General features: G+C 40.2%; 1 protein-coding gene across 1 annotated transcript in view; it reads right to left on the bottom strand.

Moving 5' to 3' along the window:
- OXCT1 (3-oxoacid CoA-transferase 1) overlaps positions 1-20,074 on the bottom strand; it is a 167,464-nt gene that overhangs the window by 106,771 nt on the left and 40,619 nt on the right. The window contains 2 exon segments of the mRNA NM_001076070.2: positions 10,896-10,956; positions 13,594-13,700. Coding sequence (NP_001069538.1) covers positions 10,896-10,956; positions 13,594-13,700 — 168 coding nt within the window.

The following is a 20,074-nucleotide window of genomic DNA, read 5'->3' as shown; positions in this document are numbered from 1 at the left end:
GTGTCTTCACTAAATACATCTTCATTAGTATTCAAATATTTTCAAATTAGTTTTGCATTTTATGAAAAGTCAAGGAAATGTCTCTAAACACTTCAATACTTCAAAATAAGTAGAATGAATCAGTTCATTTAGTTGTGTAAGGATATTATCATCTGTCAAAGCAATGTATATCTGGCTAAATTTGTAGCATGAAGAATTTATAGCTATCTCTTTCAGAGAGGCATAGCAAACAATTAAAAAAAAAAATGAAATCCAAAAGCATGAATAAAATCTTATAAGTGAAAAACTGTAATAAGAGAAAAACACGTAAATTAAAGATATCAGATAATTTAGCAGGCTTAAAAATCAATCATTTAAAATGATATCCATAGCTCACCACATCCATTCCCAAAGTTAACACTTGAGAAACTGACTGTATTATGCCTTAGGATTGATGGATCCCAGGGTTCTTGGTAGATTGGTGGGAAGAGGATGTTCCTTCTTTATATTTTGCATCAAATAGCTTTCCTACCCCACCTGTGTTTTTAAAGAACTTGTGTTGAGTGCTCATCTCAACTGGCCTGTGTGAATGAAGTAAAGAAGACTGGGATTAAACAGGTCCTTGCTGTCCTCATCTTCTGCCTAACGAAGAGAAGTAGAAAGCATTACCAAGTAAATACTAAAGTGCAGTGAAAGGCATTTACTGTATTATGTTTTACACGGTGAATGTCACATTTGACATTTCAGCCAAGTTTTCATAAACATCACATCTCCACATGTCAATCAGAGATTTGTGTGTGGGCATAAATCCCACACAGGCATGAGCAGGGGCCGTCTGTGTGTGGATGTGTGTCCTTAACAGTGCATCTGTCTAACGAAGTTTCTCAACGTGGTTAGATATGTTTCTCTTGGGTGGATAGAACCTTTCATTTTTTTTCCTGTTTGGACCTAATTTTTTTTTCCTTTTTACTGTTTTTTGGAAAAATTATGAGTTTCTCTGTAATATCAAAAGGCATTAGCAATCTAAAGATTAAGAATAAAAGCAATCTAAGAGGAAAGGCATTATGTTTATCTCTTGGGCAGTTTCATTTTTTCTAAAGCAGGATGAAAGATGACCAGTTTCTAAAATGTTGATACACTAATTGGCCTGCTTGGTGGAAATTAAATGTTCACAAGATCCACTGAAGTGATTAAGTCAAACAGTTAAACCCACTGTGTTCCCACCTTCTAGTAAAACGTGAACTAACCACCAGTATGATTTCCTCTATGAAGATAATGCATAAGCTGGTATCAACACAGAGTTCTCCAAAGAGGGCCAGAAAGTCACAAAAGCCAGGAGGTTCCAATATAAAAATCACATTCTCCATTCATCTCAGAGTTTTAAAGTCAGATTTAGGTCTCATCATCCCAGGAACGATTACAAAATGAACTAAGTATAGAAATCATACTACTCTCAAGATGGCTACCCTCACGTAAAGATTCACTGGCCCACCACCTCACACTGGAGAAAGGGGAGTATGGCATTTCAACTCTTCAAGTCCACCAGGAATATTCCACCTGCTGCTTCTTCCACCACCCAGCTTACTCCCCTGCCGGATACTCCAGAACTATCTTCCTTACTTCCCTGAGGTCTCTATTCAAATGTCATCTCAGTAGCATTATATCTCATTTTTGTTATAAACCAACCCATCCAGATTTCACTTTTGGAATTCCTGGTGATTCAGTGATTCTGCATTCTCACTGCTGAAGGCCCAAGTTCAATCCCTGGTCGGGGAAGAAAGAACCCAAAAGCCTCACAGTGCAGACAAAAACAAAATTTAACTTTCTTCTCTTGACAGCTCATGTCCCTTTCCATGCTTTGTTCCATTTCTTTAATATTTATCAATATTTAATATACTATATATTTTACTTATTGATTGTACCTATTGTCTATCTTGAGCATCATCATGTAAGCTCGTGAAGGATATAATATCTGGTGCTTATTTCATAATACTTCAAGAGGGGGCTTCCCTGGTGGCTCAGTGGTAAAAAATCCACCTGCAAAAGCAGGAGATGTCGGTTCAATCCACGATCCAGGATCCCATGTGCAGAGGAGCTACTAAGCCGTGTGCCATAACTACTAAGCCTGTACTGTAGAGCCCAGGGAACCACACTATGGAGCCCACGCACCACAATTCCTGCAGCCTGTGCTCTGCAACAAGAGAAGCTGCTGCAATGAGAAATCGGCCCACTGCAATGAAGAGTAGCCCCTACTTGTCACAACTAGAGAAAGCCCAAGCACAGCCACAAAGACCCACTGCAGCCAGAAAACAAATAAATAAATAAAAATCATTTAAAAAAATATTACAAGAGGAGAAAGAAGGAGATGGGGATGTAGATGGGGCAGGAGTGATCAAGGGTGGGCAGGTGTTGGAACAGCAGGATGAGCTCAGATGGGTTCATTACACTCTTCCATTTACTGTTGTATATGTCCATTACCCTTCATAATAAACATTAAAAACAAAAATCTGTAATACCTTTACACTGCAACCTGCCCTTTTCCTCATCCACTAATCAGAAACAACACATCTTCATGCCCAGATGGCAGATGAACCCCTAATATTTTCCTTTAATTAACCTCCTCAGGAGCCATGGCATGCGCCAAGCGCTAGCACAGAACACAGAAGTCACAGTCCCCAGAGCATGGCTCTTCTAAACAAAAAGTTTTATGATATCACTTTGGAAAATGATTTTCCATATGTCCACACCTTATGACTTTGATGTTTTTTAAAGGGACTGATAATCACAATATTCCTGACAGTGGCTCTCTCTGCAGGAAAGGCAGGCAGATGACAATGAGAAGAAGCCATCCTCTAATTTCTACCTTAGGTGGGTCTGCAGGTGTTTGATTTATTATTATGCCTTCTAACCTGCACAGGCTACATGTATATAATACCAGTATGCATCAAATATCATATAATAGACATAATTCTTTCATAAGCATATACATAAATATACCATAATATGATAAAAATAAGTTCATTGAAGTTATGGTAATGAATATATTTGTCTTAACTAAAAGCTGAAATTAGCTAAAACAGCTGAAGAAGCTTTGTGTAAACCTTGCCATCTTCTAACACCAGCCAGGGCACACGTTTGACGAAACCAGCCAGGTTATTTTGGTCACAGGCAGCCTTAACAGCCTTCGGTGGCTGAGTCAGATGACCTTTCCTGACAGCACAGACATGCCAGGCTGCTTGCAGGAGACAAAATATCTACAGTCTCCTGAGTGAAGCACTCCCACCCCTCCTCCTGGGTTTTCTATTATAAGTTGCTTTTTTTAAAAATATAGAGACAATTCCCAGAGAAACCTAGACTGATGGGATATGCACCCAAGAGACTGACCAAGGAGCACGTGGGAGGTTGAGGGTTAACAGATCCCTGCAGAAGCCAAATGAGTTCCAGGGTCCTGCCGCTCACGGTACACATGGACACAGCACCAAGAACTGTTCCCTGGCTGGGTTTGCACTTAAACTTGTGAAGTTTATCAGGGAAGATTTCACCCACTCAAAGAGAAGGTCCAGAAATAACACTGCCTGGCCTAAAAAGAGAAATGTGTTTGTGGCATGTGTGCCAATATGTACACCCACTTGTACTATTTTTCCCAAGCAACTACCCCCAGGTTCCTTAAGAGGGAAAAAGAGACATCCAACTTTGTGGTGAAACAGACCACTGGCTGCAGGTTTTAAGAGATGCAATGCAATATCCATATCAGTTTTGTTAAAGGGAAAAAGACATACTGATCACCTCTTTGGTTTTCCACAACTCACGTTTGTTTAGAACACATCTGAAAGGTAAAACATTTCCAAAAAAGAGGAATGTCTCACTTTAAGAGAAACCAGAAATAATTCATGCCAAGGGTCATTTTGATATTCTCTTCAAGATAAATACACTGGTTTTGCTGCTGCTGCTGCTGCTAAGTCGCTTCAGTCGTGTCCGACTCTGCGCGACCCCATGGACTGCAGCCCACCAGGCTCCCCCATCCCTGGGATTCTCCAGACAAGAACACTGGAGTGGGTTGCCATTTCCTTCTCCAATGCCGGAAAGTGAAAAGTGAAAGTGAAGTTGCTCAGTCGTGTCCGACTTTCCAGACCCCATGGACTGCAGCCCACCAGGCTCCTCCATCCATGGGAGTTTCCAGGCAAGAATACTGGAGTGGGGTGCCATTGCCTTCTCCGATACTGGTTTTATGTCTTGTCAGTTAGAAGAGAAATTATGAAGCAAAAAAAGAAAGAGATGGCTTGCATGTTCTTTCGCCATCCTGTTTCTAAGTTCAAAAAGAGGGACTTCCATGGTAGCCCAGTGGCTAGGACTCTGAGCTTCCAACACAGCGGGCAGAGAATTTGATTCCTGGTCGGGGAACCAAGATCCCACATGCTGCACAGCACAGCAAAAAAAAAGTTCCCAAAGATTTTAAGGTACCTGAGGGAATCATCGGGGCTTCCCTGTATAGTAAAGAATCCCACCTGCAGTGTAGGAGACCTGGGTTCAGTCCCTGAGTCAGGAAGATCCCCTGGAGAAGGGAATGGCAAACCATTCCAGTATTCTTGCCTGGAGAAGCCCATGGACAAAGGAACCTGGCAGACTACAGTCCATGGGGCTGCAAAGAGTTGGACACGACTGAGCAACTCCACTCTTAAGGAATCATCACTAATATTTTAGATATTTATAGTACTACCGCCCCCCCATCACACTGACTCCCTTTAAAACTCAAGTTATAGTGGGTACCGATGGAGAAAGGCTGAAAAGATGCAGCCTCAGGAGTGGGGTGAAGCTGCAAGGAGGCAGGCTCCACCCGAGATCCTGCTACTGAAATGATCCCTCTGGCCTGATCTATAAGAGAAAGGAGATGCGCTAAGAGGTCTAAAAAAGAAAAGTCTTTGTCTGAAATGTAGGGTGTAGTTGTTGTCAAAGCAAACACTGCTTTAAGTTCCTGCCAGACTAGAATAGACATTCAATCACCACATTCAGGAAGTTTGTGAAAAGCTGCACAGCTCAGAGAGGCTACGAAACAGAATGAACAGAGTCTAAGAGGAGGACTGAACCAATTCACAGGGCTACTGATCCCACCCAGGATGATGATTTTCTCAAAGCCCTCTTGGAGGCAGATGGTACAAGAGGCAAAAAGACCTTCACTGGAGAAGACTGGAGATAGAGGAATATACTGGCCCCAAACTCCCTATCTGCTTGATTCTAACAGCATTGAAATGGACTACTTTCAGAAATTCAGTATCTTTCAAGATTTTGAAATATCACCATTGATGATGATTTGAGAGTATTTCATAAAATAGTGGAAAAGCACAGGCACCTGGGAATCATGTTTCCTATGGGACTATCTCAGTTCCACCTAGCTGTGTGACACAGGTACACAACCTCACCTCTCTGTGCTTTATAGCCCTCATCTGTAAAATAAGGATAATAATGATTCCTATCTCATAAGATTATTGTGAACATTTTTTAAAAATCCACTAAAATATAGAAGTGAGTAATACATAATAAATACTTGATTAATAGTAGTTATTATTACTGTTAATACTGATACAGGAAAATATGCAGCTAACTTATGATCTCTAAGGACTCCCTGTTAAACCAGCTCACAATCATCCATCTTACCAAGACCACTACACAAGAAAGCAGGATAGGGCTGGAGGAAAGAATTGTAGAGTCCTGAAAGCTAATGCAGGTCACAGAGTACACAGAACATAGCACAGAAGAAGAGCTGGAGGTCCAGGGTACTCACCGGACTAAGAATAATACAAAACTCACACCCTAGATAGATTCTTCATTATCAGAAAACACCCAGTCTACTCATCAACCCCAATTTCAAATATTTTACACTTCCAAGAGCTCAGTTCTTCCAATTCAACCTAAAGCCATGTGGACCTCTTCTACTATGAGCAGGCAGAGGGGGCAACCTTACCATAATTTATTGTCTAAATTGCTGTTTTGCTTACATTCCTAAACTAGAATTACAAATTAGATTTTATCTTGATCCTTCTACTTAGCCTCTGTGAAGTCAAGTGGGCCTTAGAAAGCATCACTACGAACAAAGATAGTGGAGGTGATGGAATTCCAGTTGAGCTATTCCAAATCCTGAAAGATGATGCTGTGAAACTGCTGCACTCAATATGCCAGCAAATTTGGAAAACTCAGCAGTGGCCACAGGACTGGAAAAGGTCAGTTTTCACTCCAATCCCAAAGAGAGGCAATGCCAAAGAATGCTCAAACTACCGCACAACTGCACTCATCTCAAACGCTAGTAAAGTAATGCTCAAAATTCTCCAAGCCAGGCTTCAGCAATATATGAACCGTGAACTTCCTGATGTTCAAGCTGGTTTTAGAAAAGGCAGAGGAAACAGAGATCAAATTGCCAACATCTGCTGGATCACAGAAAAAGCAAGAGAGTTCCAGAAAAGCATCTATTCCTGCTTTATTGACTATGCCAAAGCCTTTGACTGTGTAGATCACAATAAACTGTGGAAAATTCTGAAAGAGATGGGAATACCAGAACACCTGATCTGCCTCTTGAGAAATTTGTATGCAGGTCAGGAAGCAACAGTTAGAACTGGACATGGAACAACAGACTGGTTCCAAATAGGAAAAGGAGTTCGTCAAGGCTGTATATTGTCACCCTGTTTATTTAACTTCTATGCAGAGTACATCATGAGAAACGCTGGGCTGGAAGAAGCACAAGCTGGGATCAAGATTGCCAGGAGAAATATCAATAACCTCAGATATGCAGATGACACGACCCTTATGGCAGAAAGTGAAGAGGAACTCAAAAGCCTCTTGATGAAAGTGAAAGTGGAGAGTAAAAAAGCTGGCTTAAAGCTCAACATTCAGAAAACGAAGATCATGGCATCCGGTCCCACCACTTCATGGGAAATAGATGGGGAAACAGTGGAAACAGTGTCAGACTTTATTTTTCTGGGCTCCAAAATCACTACAGATGGTGACTGCAGCCATGAAATTAAAAGATGCTTACTCCTTGGAAGGAAAGTTATGACCAACCTAGAAAGCATATTCAAAAGCAGAGACATTACTTTGCCAACAAAGATTCGTCTAGTCAAGGCTATGGTTTTTCCTGTGGTCATGTATGGATGTGAGAGTTGGACTGTGAAGAAAGCTGAGCGCCGAAGAACTGATGCTTTTGAACTGTGGTGTTGGAGAAGACTCTTGAGAGTCCCTTGGACTGCAAGGAGATCCAACCAGTCCATTCTGAAGGAGATGAGCCCTGGGATTTCTTTGGAAGGAATGATGCTAAAGATGAAACTCCAGTACTTTGGCCACCTCATGCCAAGAGTTGACTCATTGGAAAAGACTCTGATGCTGGGAGGGATTGGGGGCAGGAGGAAAAGGGGACGACAGAGGATGAGATGGCTGGATGGCATCACCGACTCGATGGATGTGAGTCTGAGTGAACTCCAGGAGATGGTGATGGACAGGGAGGTCTGGCGTGCTGCAATTCATAGGGTCGAAAAGAGTCAGACACGACTGAGCAACTGAACTGAATCAAACTTTCTACAGGGATGATCATGTTCTTTATCTATGTTGATCAACACAGTAGTCACTAGTATATGGAACCAATGAAGAGAAACTGAACTTTTATTTAGATTAATTTAAATTTTTAAATTTAAATAAAGGACAGAAACAGTAAGGACATAACAAAAGTGGAAGACATTAAGAAGAGGTGGCAAGAACACACAGAAAAACCATACAAAAACATCTTAATTACCCAGATAACCATGATCGTGTGGTCCCTCACCTAGAGCCAGAAATCCTGGAGTATGAAGTCAAGTGGGCCTGAGGAAGCCTTACTATGAACAAAGCTAGTGGAGGTGATGGAATTCCAGCTGAGCTATTTCAAATCCTAAAAGATGATGCTGTGACAGTGCTGCACTTAATATGCCAATATGTTTGGAAAATTCAGCAGTGGCCACAGGAATGGATCCCAAGAAAGGCAATGTCAAAGAATGTTCAATTCTGCTCATTTCTCATGCTCAAAATCCTTCAAGCTAGGCTTTAGCAGTACATGAACTGAGAGTTTCCAGATGTACAAGCTGGATTTAGAAAAGGCAGAGGAATCAGAGATCAAATTGCCAACATCCATTGGATAATAGAGAAAGCAAGGAATTCCAGAAAAAACACCTACTTCTGCTTCATTGACTATGCTAAAACCTTTGACTGTGTGGATCACAACAAACTGGAAAATTCTTCATGACATGGGAATACCAGACCACTTGACCTGTCTCCTGAGAAACTTGTATGCAGATCAAGAAGCAACAGTCAGGACTGGACATAGAACAATGAATGGACTGGTTCAAAATTGGGAAAGGAGTACGTCAAGGCTGTGTATTGTCACCCTGCTTATTTAACTTGTATGCAGAGTACATCATGCAAAATGCTGGACTGGATGAAGCATAAGCTGGAATCAAGATTACCGGGAGAAATATCAACAACCTCAGATACCACTCTAATGGCAGAAAGCGAAAAAGAACTAAAGAGCCTCTTAACGAGGATGAAAGAGGAGAGTGAAAAAGCTGGCTTAAAATTCAACATTCAAAAAACTAAGATCATGGCATCCAAGCCCATCACTTCATGGCAAATAGATGGGGAAAGTAGTGACAGGTTTCATTTTCTTGGGCTCCAAAAATCACTGTGGACAGTGACTGTAGCCATGAAATTAAAAGACGTTTGCTCCTTGGAAGAAAAGCTATGACAAACCTAGACAGAATAGTCAAAAGCAGAGACATGACTTTGCTGACAAAGGTCCATATAGTCAAAACTGTCATTTTTCCATTAGTCATGTATGAATGTCAGAGCTGGACCATAAAGAAAGCTGAGTGCTGAAGAATTAATGCTTTTGAACTGTGGTGCTGGATAAGACTCTTGAGAGTTCCTTGGACTGCAAGGAGATCAAACCAGTCAATCCCAAAGGAAATCAACTCTAAATATTTTTTGTAAGGACTAATGTTAAAGCCGAATATCCAATCCTTTGGCCACCTGATACAAAGAGCTGACTCACTGGAAAAGACCCTGATGCTGGGAAAGACTGAGGGCAGGAAGAGAAGGGGGTGATAGAGGATGAGATGGTTGGATGGCATCACCGACTCAATGGACATGAGTTTGAGCAAATCTGGGAGGCAGTGAAGGACAGAGGAGCCTGGCATGCTGTAGTACGTAGAGTCACAAAGAGTTGGACACAACTTACTCAGTGAACAACAACAGTTTAAATTTTAAAAGTTGCATGTGGGCACTGGCTAGCATATTGGACAGTGCAGGTATAATCAATTAGGAGTGGCAGTCAGCAGCACTATATTGAAGGGGATCCTAACGTGAGTCTAACAGGACAGAGTGCTGTGAATAAGAGACGTCTGTTCTTGTACATGGGAGGGCAGCCTTAATCATATTTGCAGGCTCAATTAAAGGATTTTATCTCCCTTTCCCTTATGCCAACAGCGAACGTCTTTTCAAATATCTTCATTAACTCTCAAACTACTAGAGGTTCACTTCCTGCTTTTGGAAGAGATAAGACTGGCTGAAAAGAACTGGATTATAAAAGGGAAAAAAAGAAAGAAAATCACCCAGGACAATGCATATTGACCCCATAGTACTCAGAGAAAAAATACTCGTTTGTGGCAGTTTTACAGAGGTACATACAATCAACAGAGTTAAACTACCAATTAGTTCAAGCTGTGTTATAGGCTTTTTTCAGTACCATTACAGGTGTATGAAAAGGCAAAGTCATTAAGATGATTCGATTGAAAAAAAACTGCACAGATTAAATCACATTATCCATTTTAAATGCAGAAAATATACTGAAGCCATTGCAAAAGAAACCATCCTGCCAATGTTGAAAGTACCACATTTCCCAGCACTTTAAAAATAGTACACTTCAAATACTGTCAATTAACCATTCTTCCATAAGAGGGGAAAAAAAAGAAGCCAAACTATGGCTATCTAGTAAAATAATAATACACTGTACTTTTCAAGAGAATTCTAACATTTGATTGTTTCAAAAATACAGCAGCACTGCCTCCATGAAATATCATCTTGGCCAAGTGCTTGAAGGAATGAAAAGATGTCAAATACAATGGTACCATAACAAGAAAAATCAAGAACATACATTCTCATTTCCAGATCCCAAGATGGGATCCTATAAAGCCCTCCCATGGGGAAATGTATCTCAAATCCCATGAAAATCTGGTTCCAAAGTGATCCTCAAAGCCTACATGAATTATTTTGAAGTCTCCTTTCAAGTTCCAATATATACACACAAAATGGCAGGGTTTTGGTATAAGCACCTATTTCTATCCCAGAGCTTTAACCCTAGGCACGTTCTAGAATTATTCAAGTCTCTTCCAAACGAACCCTGAGATGTTTAAAGGAGAGTCAGTTAGTGCATTAATTCAACTGTTCCAGACAGAACTACATCAAAGCAATGAGTTGTATTACCCTCCTTTCTTGAGGAGCAAAGTATCACCACTTTCTGTCACAGTGAGATAAAGAACTTTTCCTGATACAACTTATTATTTTCCTTGGGATTCTGTTTAGAAAAATTCATCCCTGAGATTTTACCCAAGAAGGTCCACTTTGCTCAAGTACCAAAGAACTTTCATGAGCTGGTCAGCCTCATAGCTTGGTTCCCAAAGTGAGCATTCTGCTGAGATCCTAGCTAACCAGAGAGCTCAAATTCCAGCAAAATTTCAACTATCATATATTTAAATAGAATCCTTCAACATCTAAAATGAAAAAAAAAATGGTCACTGTCCCTCTTCATGAAAACAAATGAACTGTAGTACTTTTTCTTAAACTAACACATAACATCAACTTTAAAAAAGTAACATTAGGAAATCAGAAATAACCTCTTCTCTTACCTCCACCACTGTGGTTTCTGCAGCTTTGCACATCGGCAAGTTGAAATTCCTTGCACTTTTCCTACATTAGGGGTGAGGGAATAAGGAAGTGTGGAAAGAATGCCAAAAATAAGAAGTGTCTCTCTCAGCTTTAATTACAGATTAAAAGAATTTTTGCAATCTAAGACTCTGTGAATTTTTTTAAAAGAGTATATCGTATTTTCTGTAAGTTCTATAGCTATTTTATATATAAAAACAATGCAATGGCCACTTAATGGAATCATATCATATTTATGGGGTTAAGAGAAAGAACTATTTTTCATTTTCAACATATAATATACAGAAAAATAAAATGGATATTAATGAGTCTAATTTCTCTAAATCTTTTAACTGAAATGCTCCTTTGTTTCTATAGTTAAATATTTCACTGAACTTGCTCTTGTTAAATATTAAGAAAAGTAGCAAGTGCTTTATCTGAGAAGGTATAATAATTATACTCATTACTAAAGAGACATCTATTGTTGAAATTAACTGAACATTCATGGGTAATTTGTGAGTCACTTATAAAGATCATTCTGGAGAACCAACTTCCAATGAAAATTTTGAAACTACAACCTCCACATCAGACCCTGAGGTATAAAAAGAGGGGGCCAATTTTGCTGATGCTTCTGCATTCCCAAGTTCCTAAATTTATGCACTTACTCTAATAATAAAAATTGAAATGTGTTCTTGTTTCTGAGAGTGTAAATTGGAAGGAAAAATTCTTTGGTAAAGAGGAATAATTCACAGCTGTGTCTTACCAGCCCTTTGTGCTAGTAATGTTTCTTTCACTTGGATTCAAGGATAGGTGTGTCCTTGAGAGAGGAATATCTCTATGTACTTTCACAAGCTACTGTATTGGATTCCATCAAACATCCAGCATCAAAAGCTCCAAGGACAGAGTGGCCTGGGGTGCAGGGATGCAGGGCCCGCCCACTCTACCAATGGCCTAGACAGACCTCTGTACCAGCTGTCCCACTCAACGTGAAGGTCAGCCTAGAAGTCAGGATCTTAAGAATCTAGGCCACCTGACCGCTGGCGACAAGCACTCTCATTTCACATCAAAGCTCAATGGCTACTGAGCAGAAACCATAGGCATAAAGTCTGTGCTCAGAATAGCTCTTGTGCTGTCTTTAGACAACAGGCAGTAAAGCACAGGATAAACTCATGGAAATATTTTAAGTAATTCATTTTCATTTGCTACTATACAATTTCATTAATTTTCCAAAAAAAAAAAAACCTAGCTTCAAAAACATTACACCAAGGTGTCAAATAAAGGTAGATAGCAGTCAATGTCCTCTGTAATTGCTAAAACTAGTTATAATACCAAAAACTGACCAAATATGGGGACTTCCCTAGCAGTCCAGTGGTTAAGACTCTGCACTTCTACTGCAGGAGACACAGATTCGATTTCTGGTCAAGGAACTAAGATCCTAAGTGCTGTGGCCCCATCAAAAAAACAAAATCAAACAAACAAAAAAAATTGGCTAAGCTCAAAAAATCAAATACAGTATAGTTAATGTCATATAAAGTGTTAGTCACTTGGTGGTGTCCACTCTTTGTGACCCCATGAGCTGTAGCCTGCAAGGCTTCTCTGTCCATGGGATTCTCCAGACAAGAATACTGGAGTGGTTAGATATTCCCTTCTCTAGGGAATCCTCCCATTCCAAAGACTGAACTCTGGTCTCAGGCATTGCAGGCAGATTCTTTACCAGCTGAGCCACCAGGGAAGCCAATGTCATGTAAGATCTTCAGAAATGAAACAGTAACATGAGAGTGATCACTGATAATTTAATTGTGATCATACCAAAACTGTATTTGGTAAAGATTGTTTAAAAATCACTAACAAAAAGCAGGAAATGGACCATATTATAAAAAAGAAAACTAGTTCGGTAACCTAACAGGTGAAGTCTTCAAAACCAAACATTTTGAAAGCTTTTATGAGTATATTCAAAGGTGGCACAATTTTCAAAAAACAACTACATAATACCTAAATCCAAGATACTGAAACTTGGTATTTAGTATGCTTAGCGTAATCAAAAGATGTTGAAATCCATTAAGTGGCTTAATCTATCTGTGGCCATCCAGATAATGAAAATGAAAGCTAGGCATTATTACTGTTAATCAACTTTCCAAACATCATCTTTATAAGCATTTCCTAGTAGACACCAACAAGCTCAGAAAAGAACTGACCTAAATGGTTATTACCAATATTTTTCCAGAACATCAAACTAACTTAGGTGTTTTAAGACAATGCATATAAATAACGATGTCAAAATTAAATATAATTGTGTGCTTTTGTCAACTTTTCTAAGTATGTCACAACATGGTAATTAGTCTTCATCACTAAATTACACAGGACAAAAGTATATGCGACTATATACAAGACTAGAATAGATTCAAATAGTTAACAAACAGTGCACCATGGGCACCAATCAGTCAGAACAGATGTCCTCAAGTGCACCAAACCAGCATGGCCACACAGCAATGGTTCTGCACACACCTACACACACGCACACCCACACACACACACACACACACGTGACTGATATTAACCAATCTTTAAAATAGATTTTTAAATACCAAACACATCAAGATATCCATTTTGTAATCATGATTTCGGAAACATAAAGTTGCTAACAGGCATTATGTTGAACATTTTTTAAAACCATTGTACTACCTGAAAATCACGTTTCCGGCTCGATCTGCCTTCCAGGCTTTCACCAAAGCAAAATCCCCTGTGATTGCTTCCTCCAAGATAAAATGCTGACCTTTAAACTCCCTCACCTGCAAGAGACAAAGGGCATCGTCAGGATCTGCACAGGGCTTGCTTGGGTGTGATACCTGCTCTGATGTGTGTGTATGTGTGTGCTCAGTTGCTCAGTTGTGTCTGACTCTTTGAGACCCCATATACTGTAATCCACCAGGCTCCTCTGTCCATGGAAGTTTCCAGGTAAGAATACTGGAGCAGGTTGCCATTTCCTACTCCAGGGGATCTTCTCCACTCTCAGATCAAACCTACATCTCTTGTGTCTCCCGCATTGGTAGGCAGATTCTTTACCACTGAGCCACCTGAGAAGCCCTGCTAGTTACTTATTTGCCTAAGTGTAACTTACTTATTTTCTTATGTGTTTTACTAAACTATTAACTTCCCAACCCAGGGGCAGGTGCATTCTTTGCTGCTGAGCCACCTGGGAAGACCCACCTGCTCTGACAGAGACAGATAAAAGGGATACAATCCTAGTTAGGGCAAGCAGGAGAAGATCTAAACTGAGACTTCTAGGATGAGCAGTGTTGGCCAGCAGTCCCCAACCTTTTTTGGCACCAGGGGCCAGATTTCGTGCAAGATAATTTTTTCATAGACAGGTGTAGAGGGTAGTTTGGGGATGATTCAAGTGCATTTTATTTATTGTGCACTTCATTTCTATTACCATTACATCAGCTCCACCTCAGATCATCAGGAATTGGATCCAGGAGGCTGGGGACCCCTGGATCAGGGTTCACTCAAAGTGGTGAAGAGGAAACTAAGGAAGCAGCATGTGCAAAGGCCCCGTGGTAGGAGAGCTTGGTAACTCCGAGGAACTGAAAATTCTACATGCTTATGGTATAGACTGCATGTGTTAGCACTCTCTTTACTATTTCTGTGAATAAGTTACATACTGACATGAAAAAGGCCCCTCTTTCCCTCCACTCTATGGCCTCTTTGGTGGCTCAGACAGTAGGAAGTCCACCTGCAACGTGGGAGACCTGGCTTTGATCCCTGGGTCGAAAAGATCCCATGGAGGAGAGCATAGTAACACACTCCAGTACTCTCACCTGGAGAAATTCACAGACAGAAGAGCCAGCGGGCTACAGTCCATGGGGTCACAAAGAGTCCAACCCGGCTGAGAGACTAACACTTTCAGTTTCCCTCCACTCTAGAAAAAAACTATATAGTTGCATGAAACAGGCAATGCATTACTTTCCTACCTAAAATAGTTATAAAAATCCATTCCTCTCTCCTAATTAATTCATAATCATCTGCTGAGATTTTAATTGGGATTCCTAGAATTTATAGACTAATCTGGAGAGAAGTGATATGCCATATCCCACCTGTGAGCATAATATAGGCCTTTATTTTTTAAAGTCTTCTTTTACCTCCTTCAATAGTTTTACAATTCCCCCCAAAAAAGCTCTGTATATATTTTCTAGGTTTACTCACAGGTGCTTCATGGTTTTTGATGGCCACTATGACTATTATATTTTATTCTACTACACCTTCTTTTCTGTCATTACTGTTCTAATGGAAGGTTATTGATTTTTTATGTTTATTGACTTTTAATTCTACTCCAGATGGAAGAGATGGGGAGAAAAAGCATAAAGCAAAACTATGCTGTGGCATTTTGTTCCCTTTTTCTTCATGGGGACTTAGCTCTGGGAATTGAAACAGAGGGAACAAAATCAACATCACACTCCATCACCACATGGGATGGAAGCCATTTGAAGGCTGAAGTCCATTCTCATTCCTACTGCGCCTCCTAGTGGAAAAAAAACTGCATGCATTTTACAGAAAGTTTTGAGAGTTTGGGTACATATACTTTTCTTAAACTATGGTTTAAAAAAAGAAACTTTGAGGAGGAGCCAAGATGGCGGAGGAGTAGGACGGGGAGAACACTTTCTCCCCCACAAATTCATCAAAAGAGCATTTAAACGTCGAGTAAATTCCACAAAACAACTTCTGAATGCCGGCAGAGGACATCAGGCACCCAGAAAAGCAACCCAACTCTTCGAAAGGAGGTAGGAAAAAATATTAAAAACAAAAAAAAAGAGACAAAAGAGGGAGGGACGGAGTTCCGTCCCGGGAAGGGAATCTTAAAAAGAGAGAAGTTTCCAAACATCAGGAAACCTTCTCACTGCCGAATCTGTGCCGAGCTTTGGAAGCACAGAGGGCAACATAACAGGGAGAAAAAATAAATAAACAATTTAAAACTCGCAGATTGCGAGCCCTACAGTAACTCCCCCAGCAGAGAAGCAGCGCAGACGCCTGCATCCACCATTAGCAAACCGGGGCTGGGCAGGGAGGCGCGGCGTGGGCTGCATCGCTGAGAGTAAGAATCTGGCCTGAATACCCTGAGCGCTATCTGAGCGAAATAATTTGGGCTAGCAAACCAGACTGTGGGATACCTACCACGCGAAAAGCCAGCCCTAACCTAAGACCGCCAGGCCCGCGCACGGAACAAAGGACTGAACAGAGATAGCCGGCTGCAGACCTTCCCCCTCCGGTGACAGGCAGCCAGAGCCGGAAGGGGGCAATCGCAGCCTCAGAGAGACATTATCTATAAAATTGTAAGAAGGCTTCTTTGCTAACTAAAACTTCTTGGGGCTCTGGACGGTCAACATCTGCCTGAGAAGGTGCGCCGGTTTTACATCCAGATAACCGAGTGGCGGGGAGGCGATAAGTCGCAGCATTGGCGCTCGCCTAGGAAGAGCAAATTGGCGCTCGGACCTGGGAAGAGCACAAAACGCAGGCCCAACTGAGTCTGCGCCTCTGAGGACTACCCGAGTGCCTGAACCTGAGCGGCTTGGACCTGGGAGGTGCATGCAGCCCAGGGCCAGCCTCGGATTGTTCCCGGCGGAACAACCTAGAGTCTGAGCAGTGTGGACAGGGAGGCTACACGCGCCGTGAGCGGGGGCAGACCCAGGGTGGCTGAGGCACTGCGAGCCCACGCCAGTGTTATTTGTTTGCAGCATCCCTCCCTCCCTCCCTCCCCACAGCGCGACTGAACAAGTAAGCCTAAAAAAAAAAAAAAAAAAAAAAAGTGTCCTCCACCGTGCCCTTTGAGTCAGGGCGGAAACCAGACACTGAAGAGACTAGCAAACAGAAGAAGATATAACAGAGGGAAACGCCTTGGAAGCTACAGGCAATAGATCAAAACCCTGTGGTTACTACGGACTACATAGGAAGGGGCCTATAGATCTTGAGAAATATAAATCTGACCAAGGAACTAGCCAAAAATGAACTGAACCCACAACACCCACAAAAAAAAAAAAAAAAAAAAAAGTCCTAGATATATTTTTATTATTTTTACAATCATTCTTTCTTTTTTTTTTAATTAAAAAAAAAAAATTTTAAGTCCTCTATTGTTCCTTTAATTTTCACTTTTATAACCTATTACTTTGCAAAAAAAAAAAAAAGACCCTATTTTTTTCTTCTTCAGCAAACTTCATATATATATCTTTTATAATTTTTTGACCTTGTTTTTTTTGTTTGTTTGTTTTTGTTTTTTTCTTCTTTTCTTTAACATTGTATTTTTGAAATTCCAAACTCTACTCTAGATTTTTAATTTTCGCTTTTTGGTATATGTTATCAATTTTATACCTATAGTTTTTTTTTATATAATTTCTGTGACTTTTTTTTTTTTTTCTTCTTCTCTGTTTCTTTCTCTTCTTCTTTTATATAACATTGTATATCTGAAATTCCAAACTTTACTCTAGATTTTTAATTTATGCTTTTTGGTATTTGATATCAATTTTGTACCTGTATTTTCTGTATAATTTTTGTGACATTGTTCGTATTTGTTTGTTTGTTTTCTCTCTTTATTTTTCTTCTTCTTTTTTTTTTTTTTTAACATTGTATTTTTGAAATTCCAAACTCTACTCTAGATTTTTAATTTTTGCTTTCTGGTATTAGTTATCAATTTTGTACCTGTACTTTCTCTATAATTTTCGCGACCTTGTTTGTTTTTGTTTGTTCGTTTTTTCTCTCTTTCTTTTCCTTCTTCTTTTCTTTAACATCGTATTTTTGAAATTCCAAACTCTACTCTAGATTTTTAATTTTCGCTTTCTGGTATTAGTTATCAATTTTGTACCTGTACTTTCCTTATAATTTTCGCGACCTTGTTTGTTTTTGTTTGTTCGTTCTTTCTCTCTTTCTTTTCCTTCTTCTTTTCTTTAACATCGTATTTTTGAAATTCCAAACTCTACTCTAGATTTTTAATTTTTGCTTTTATGTATTTGTTACCAATTTTGTACCTTTAAGGACCCAATCTTCAGGACCCATCTTTCACTAGGGAGTGAGATTACTGGCTTGACTGCTCTCTCTCCCTTTGGACCCTCCTTTTTCTCCACCAGGTCGCCTGTGTCTCCTCCCTAACCCCTCTCTACTCTACCCAACTCTGTGAATTTCTGTGTGTTCCAGACGGTGGAGAACACTTAGGGAACTGATTACTGGCTGGATCTGTCTCCCTCCTTTTCATTCCCCCCTTTTATCCTTCTGGCCACCTCTGTTACCTTCCTCCTTCTTCTCTTCTCTGTATAACCCCGTGAACATCTCTGAGTGGTCTAGTTGTGGAGTGCACATAAGGAAGTGACTACTGGCTAGCCCACTCTCTCCACTATTGATTCACCTCATCTCATTTGGGTCACCTCTAACTCCCTCCTCCCTCTTCTCTTCTCCATGTAACCCTGTGAACCTCTCTGAGTGACCCTCACTGTAGAGAAACTTATCATCTTTAATGTAGATGTTTTATCAATGGTGCTGTATAGAAGGAGAAGTTTTGAAACTACTGTAAAAATAAGACCGATAATCGGAAGCAGGAGACTTAAGTCCAAACCCTGACTCCAGGGAACTCCTGACTCCAAGGAACATTCATTCACAGGAGCTCATCAAATGCCTCCATACCGACACTGAAACCAAGCACCACACAAGGACCAATAAGTTCCAGGGCAAGACATACCAAGCAAATTCTCCAGCAACAAAGGAACACAGCCCTGAGCTTCAAGATACAAGCTGCCCAAAGTCACCCCAAAACTATAGACATCTCATAACTCATTACTGGACATTTCATTGCACTCCAGAGAGAAGAAATACAGCTCCACCCACCAGAACACCGACACAAGCTTCCCTAACCAGGAAACCTTGACAAGCCACCTGTACAAACCCACACACGGCGAGGAAACACCACAATAAAGAGAACTCCACAAACTGCCAGAATACAGAAAGGACACCCCAAACTCAGCAATTTAAACAAGATGAAGAGACAGAGGAATACTCAGCAGATAAAGGAACAGGATAAATGCCCACCAAACCAAACAAAAGAGGAAGACATAGGGAATCTACCTGATAAAGAATTCCGAATAATGATAGTGAAATTGATCCAAAATCTTGAAACTAAAATGGAATCACAGATAAATAGCCTGGAGACAAGGATTGAGAAGATGCAAGAAAGGTTTAACAAGGACCTAGAAGAAATAAAAAAGAGTCAATATATAATGAATAATGCAATAAGTGAAATTAAAAACACTCTGGAGGCAACAAATAGTAGAATAACAGAGGCAGAAGACAGGATTAGTGAATTAGAAGATAGAATGGTAGAAATAAATGAATCAGAGAGGATAAAAGAAAAACGAATTAAAAGAAATGAGGACAATCTCAGAGACCTCCAGGACAATATTAAACGCTACAACATTCGAATCATAGGGGTTCCAGAAGAAGAAGACAAAAAGAAAGACCATGAGAAAATACTTGAGGAGATAATAGTGGAAAACTTCCCTAAAATGGGGAAGGAAATAATCACCCAAGTCCAAGAAACCCAGAGAGTACCAAACAGGATAAACCCAAGGAGAAACACCCCAAGACACATATTAATCAAATTAACAAAGATCAAACACAAAGAACAAATATTAAAAGCAGCAAGGGAAAAACAACAAATAACACACAAGGGAATTCCCATAAGGATAACAGCTGATCTTTCAATAGAAACTCTTCAAGCCAGGAGGGAATGGCAAGACATACTTAAAATGATGAAAGAAAATAACCTACAGCCCAGATTATTGTACCCAGCAAGGATCTCATTCAAATATGAAGGAGAAATCAAAAGCTTTTCAGACAAGCAAAAGCTGAGAGAATTCTGCACCATCAAACCAGCTCTCCAACAAATACTAAAGGATATTCTCTAGACAGGAAACACAAAAACGGTGTATAAACTCGAACCCAAAACAATAAAGTAAATGGCAACGGGAACATACTTATCAGTAATTACCTTAAATGTAAATGGGTTGAATGCCCCAACCAAAAGACAAAGACTGGCTGAATGGATACAAAAACAAGACCCCTACATATGTTGTCTACAAGAGACCCACCTCAAAACAGGGGACACATACAGACTGAAAGTGAAGGGCTG

This window comes from Bos taurus, chromosome 20, assembly GCF_002263795.3.
Source record: "Bos taurus isolate L1 Dominette 01449 registration number 42190680 breed Hereford chromosome 20, ARS-UCD2.0, whole genome shotgun sequence".
NCBI classification, from domain to species: domain Eukaryota; kingdom Metazoa; phylum Chordata; class Mammalia; order Artiodactyla; family Bovidae; genus Bos; species Bos taurus.
The sequence above is the reverse complement of the archived record's forward strand: the minus strand, read 5'-3'. Positions and strand labels throughout refer to the sequence as shown.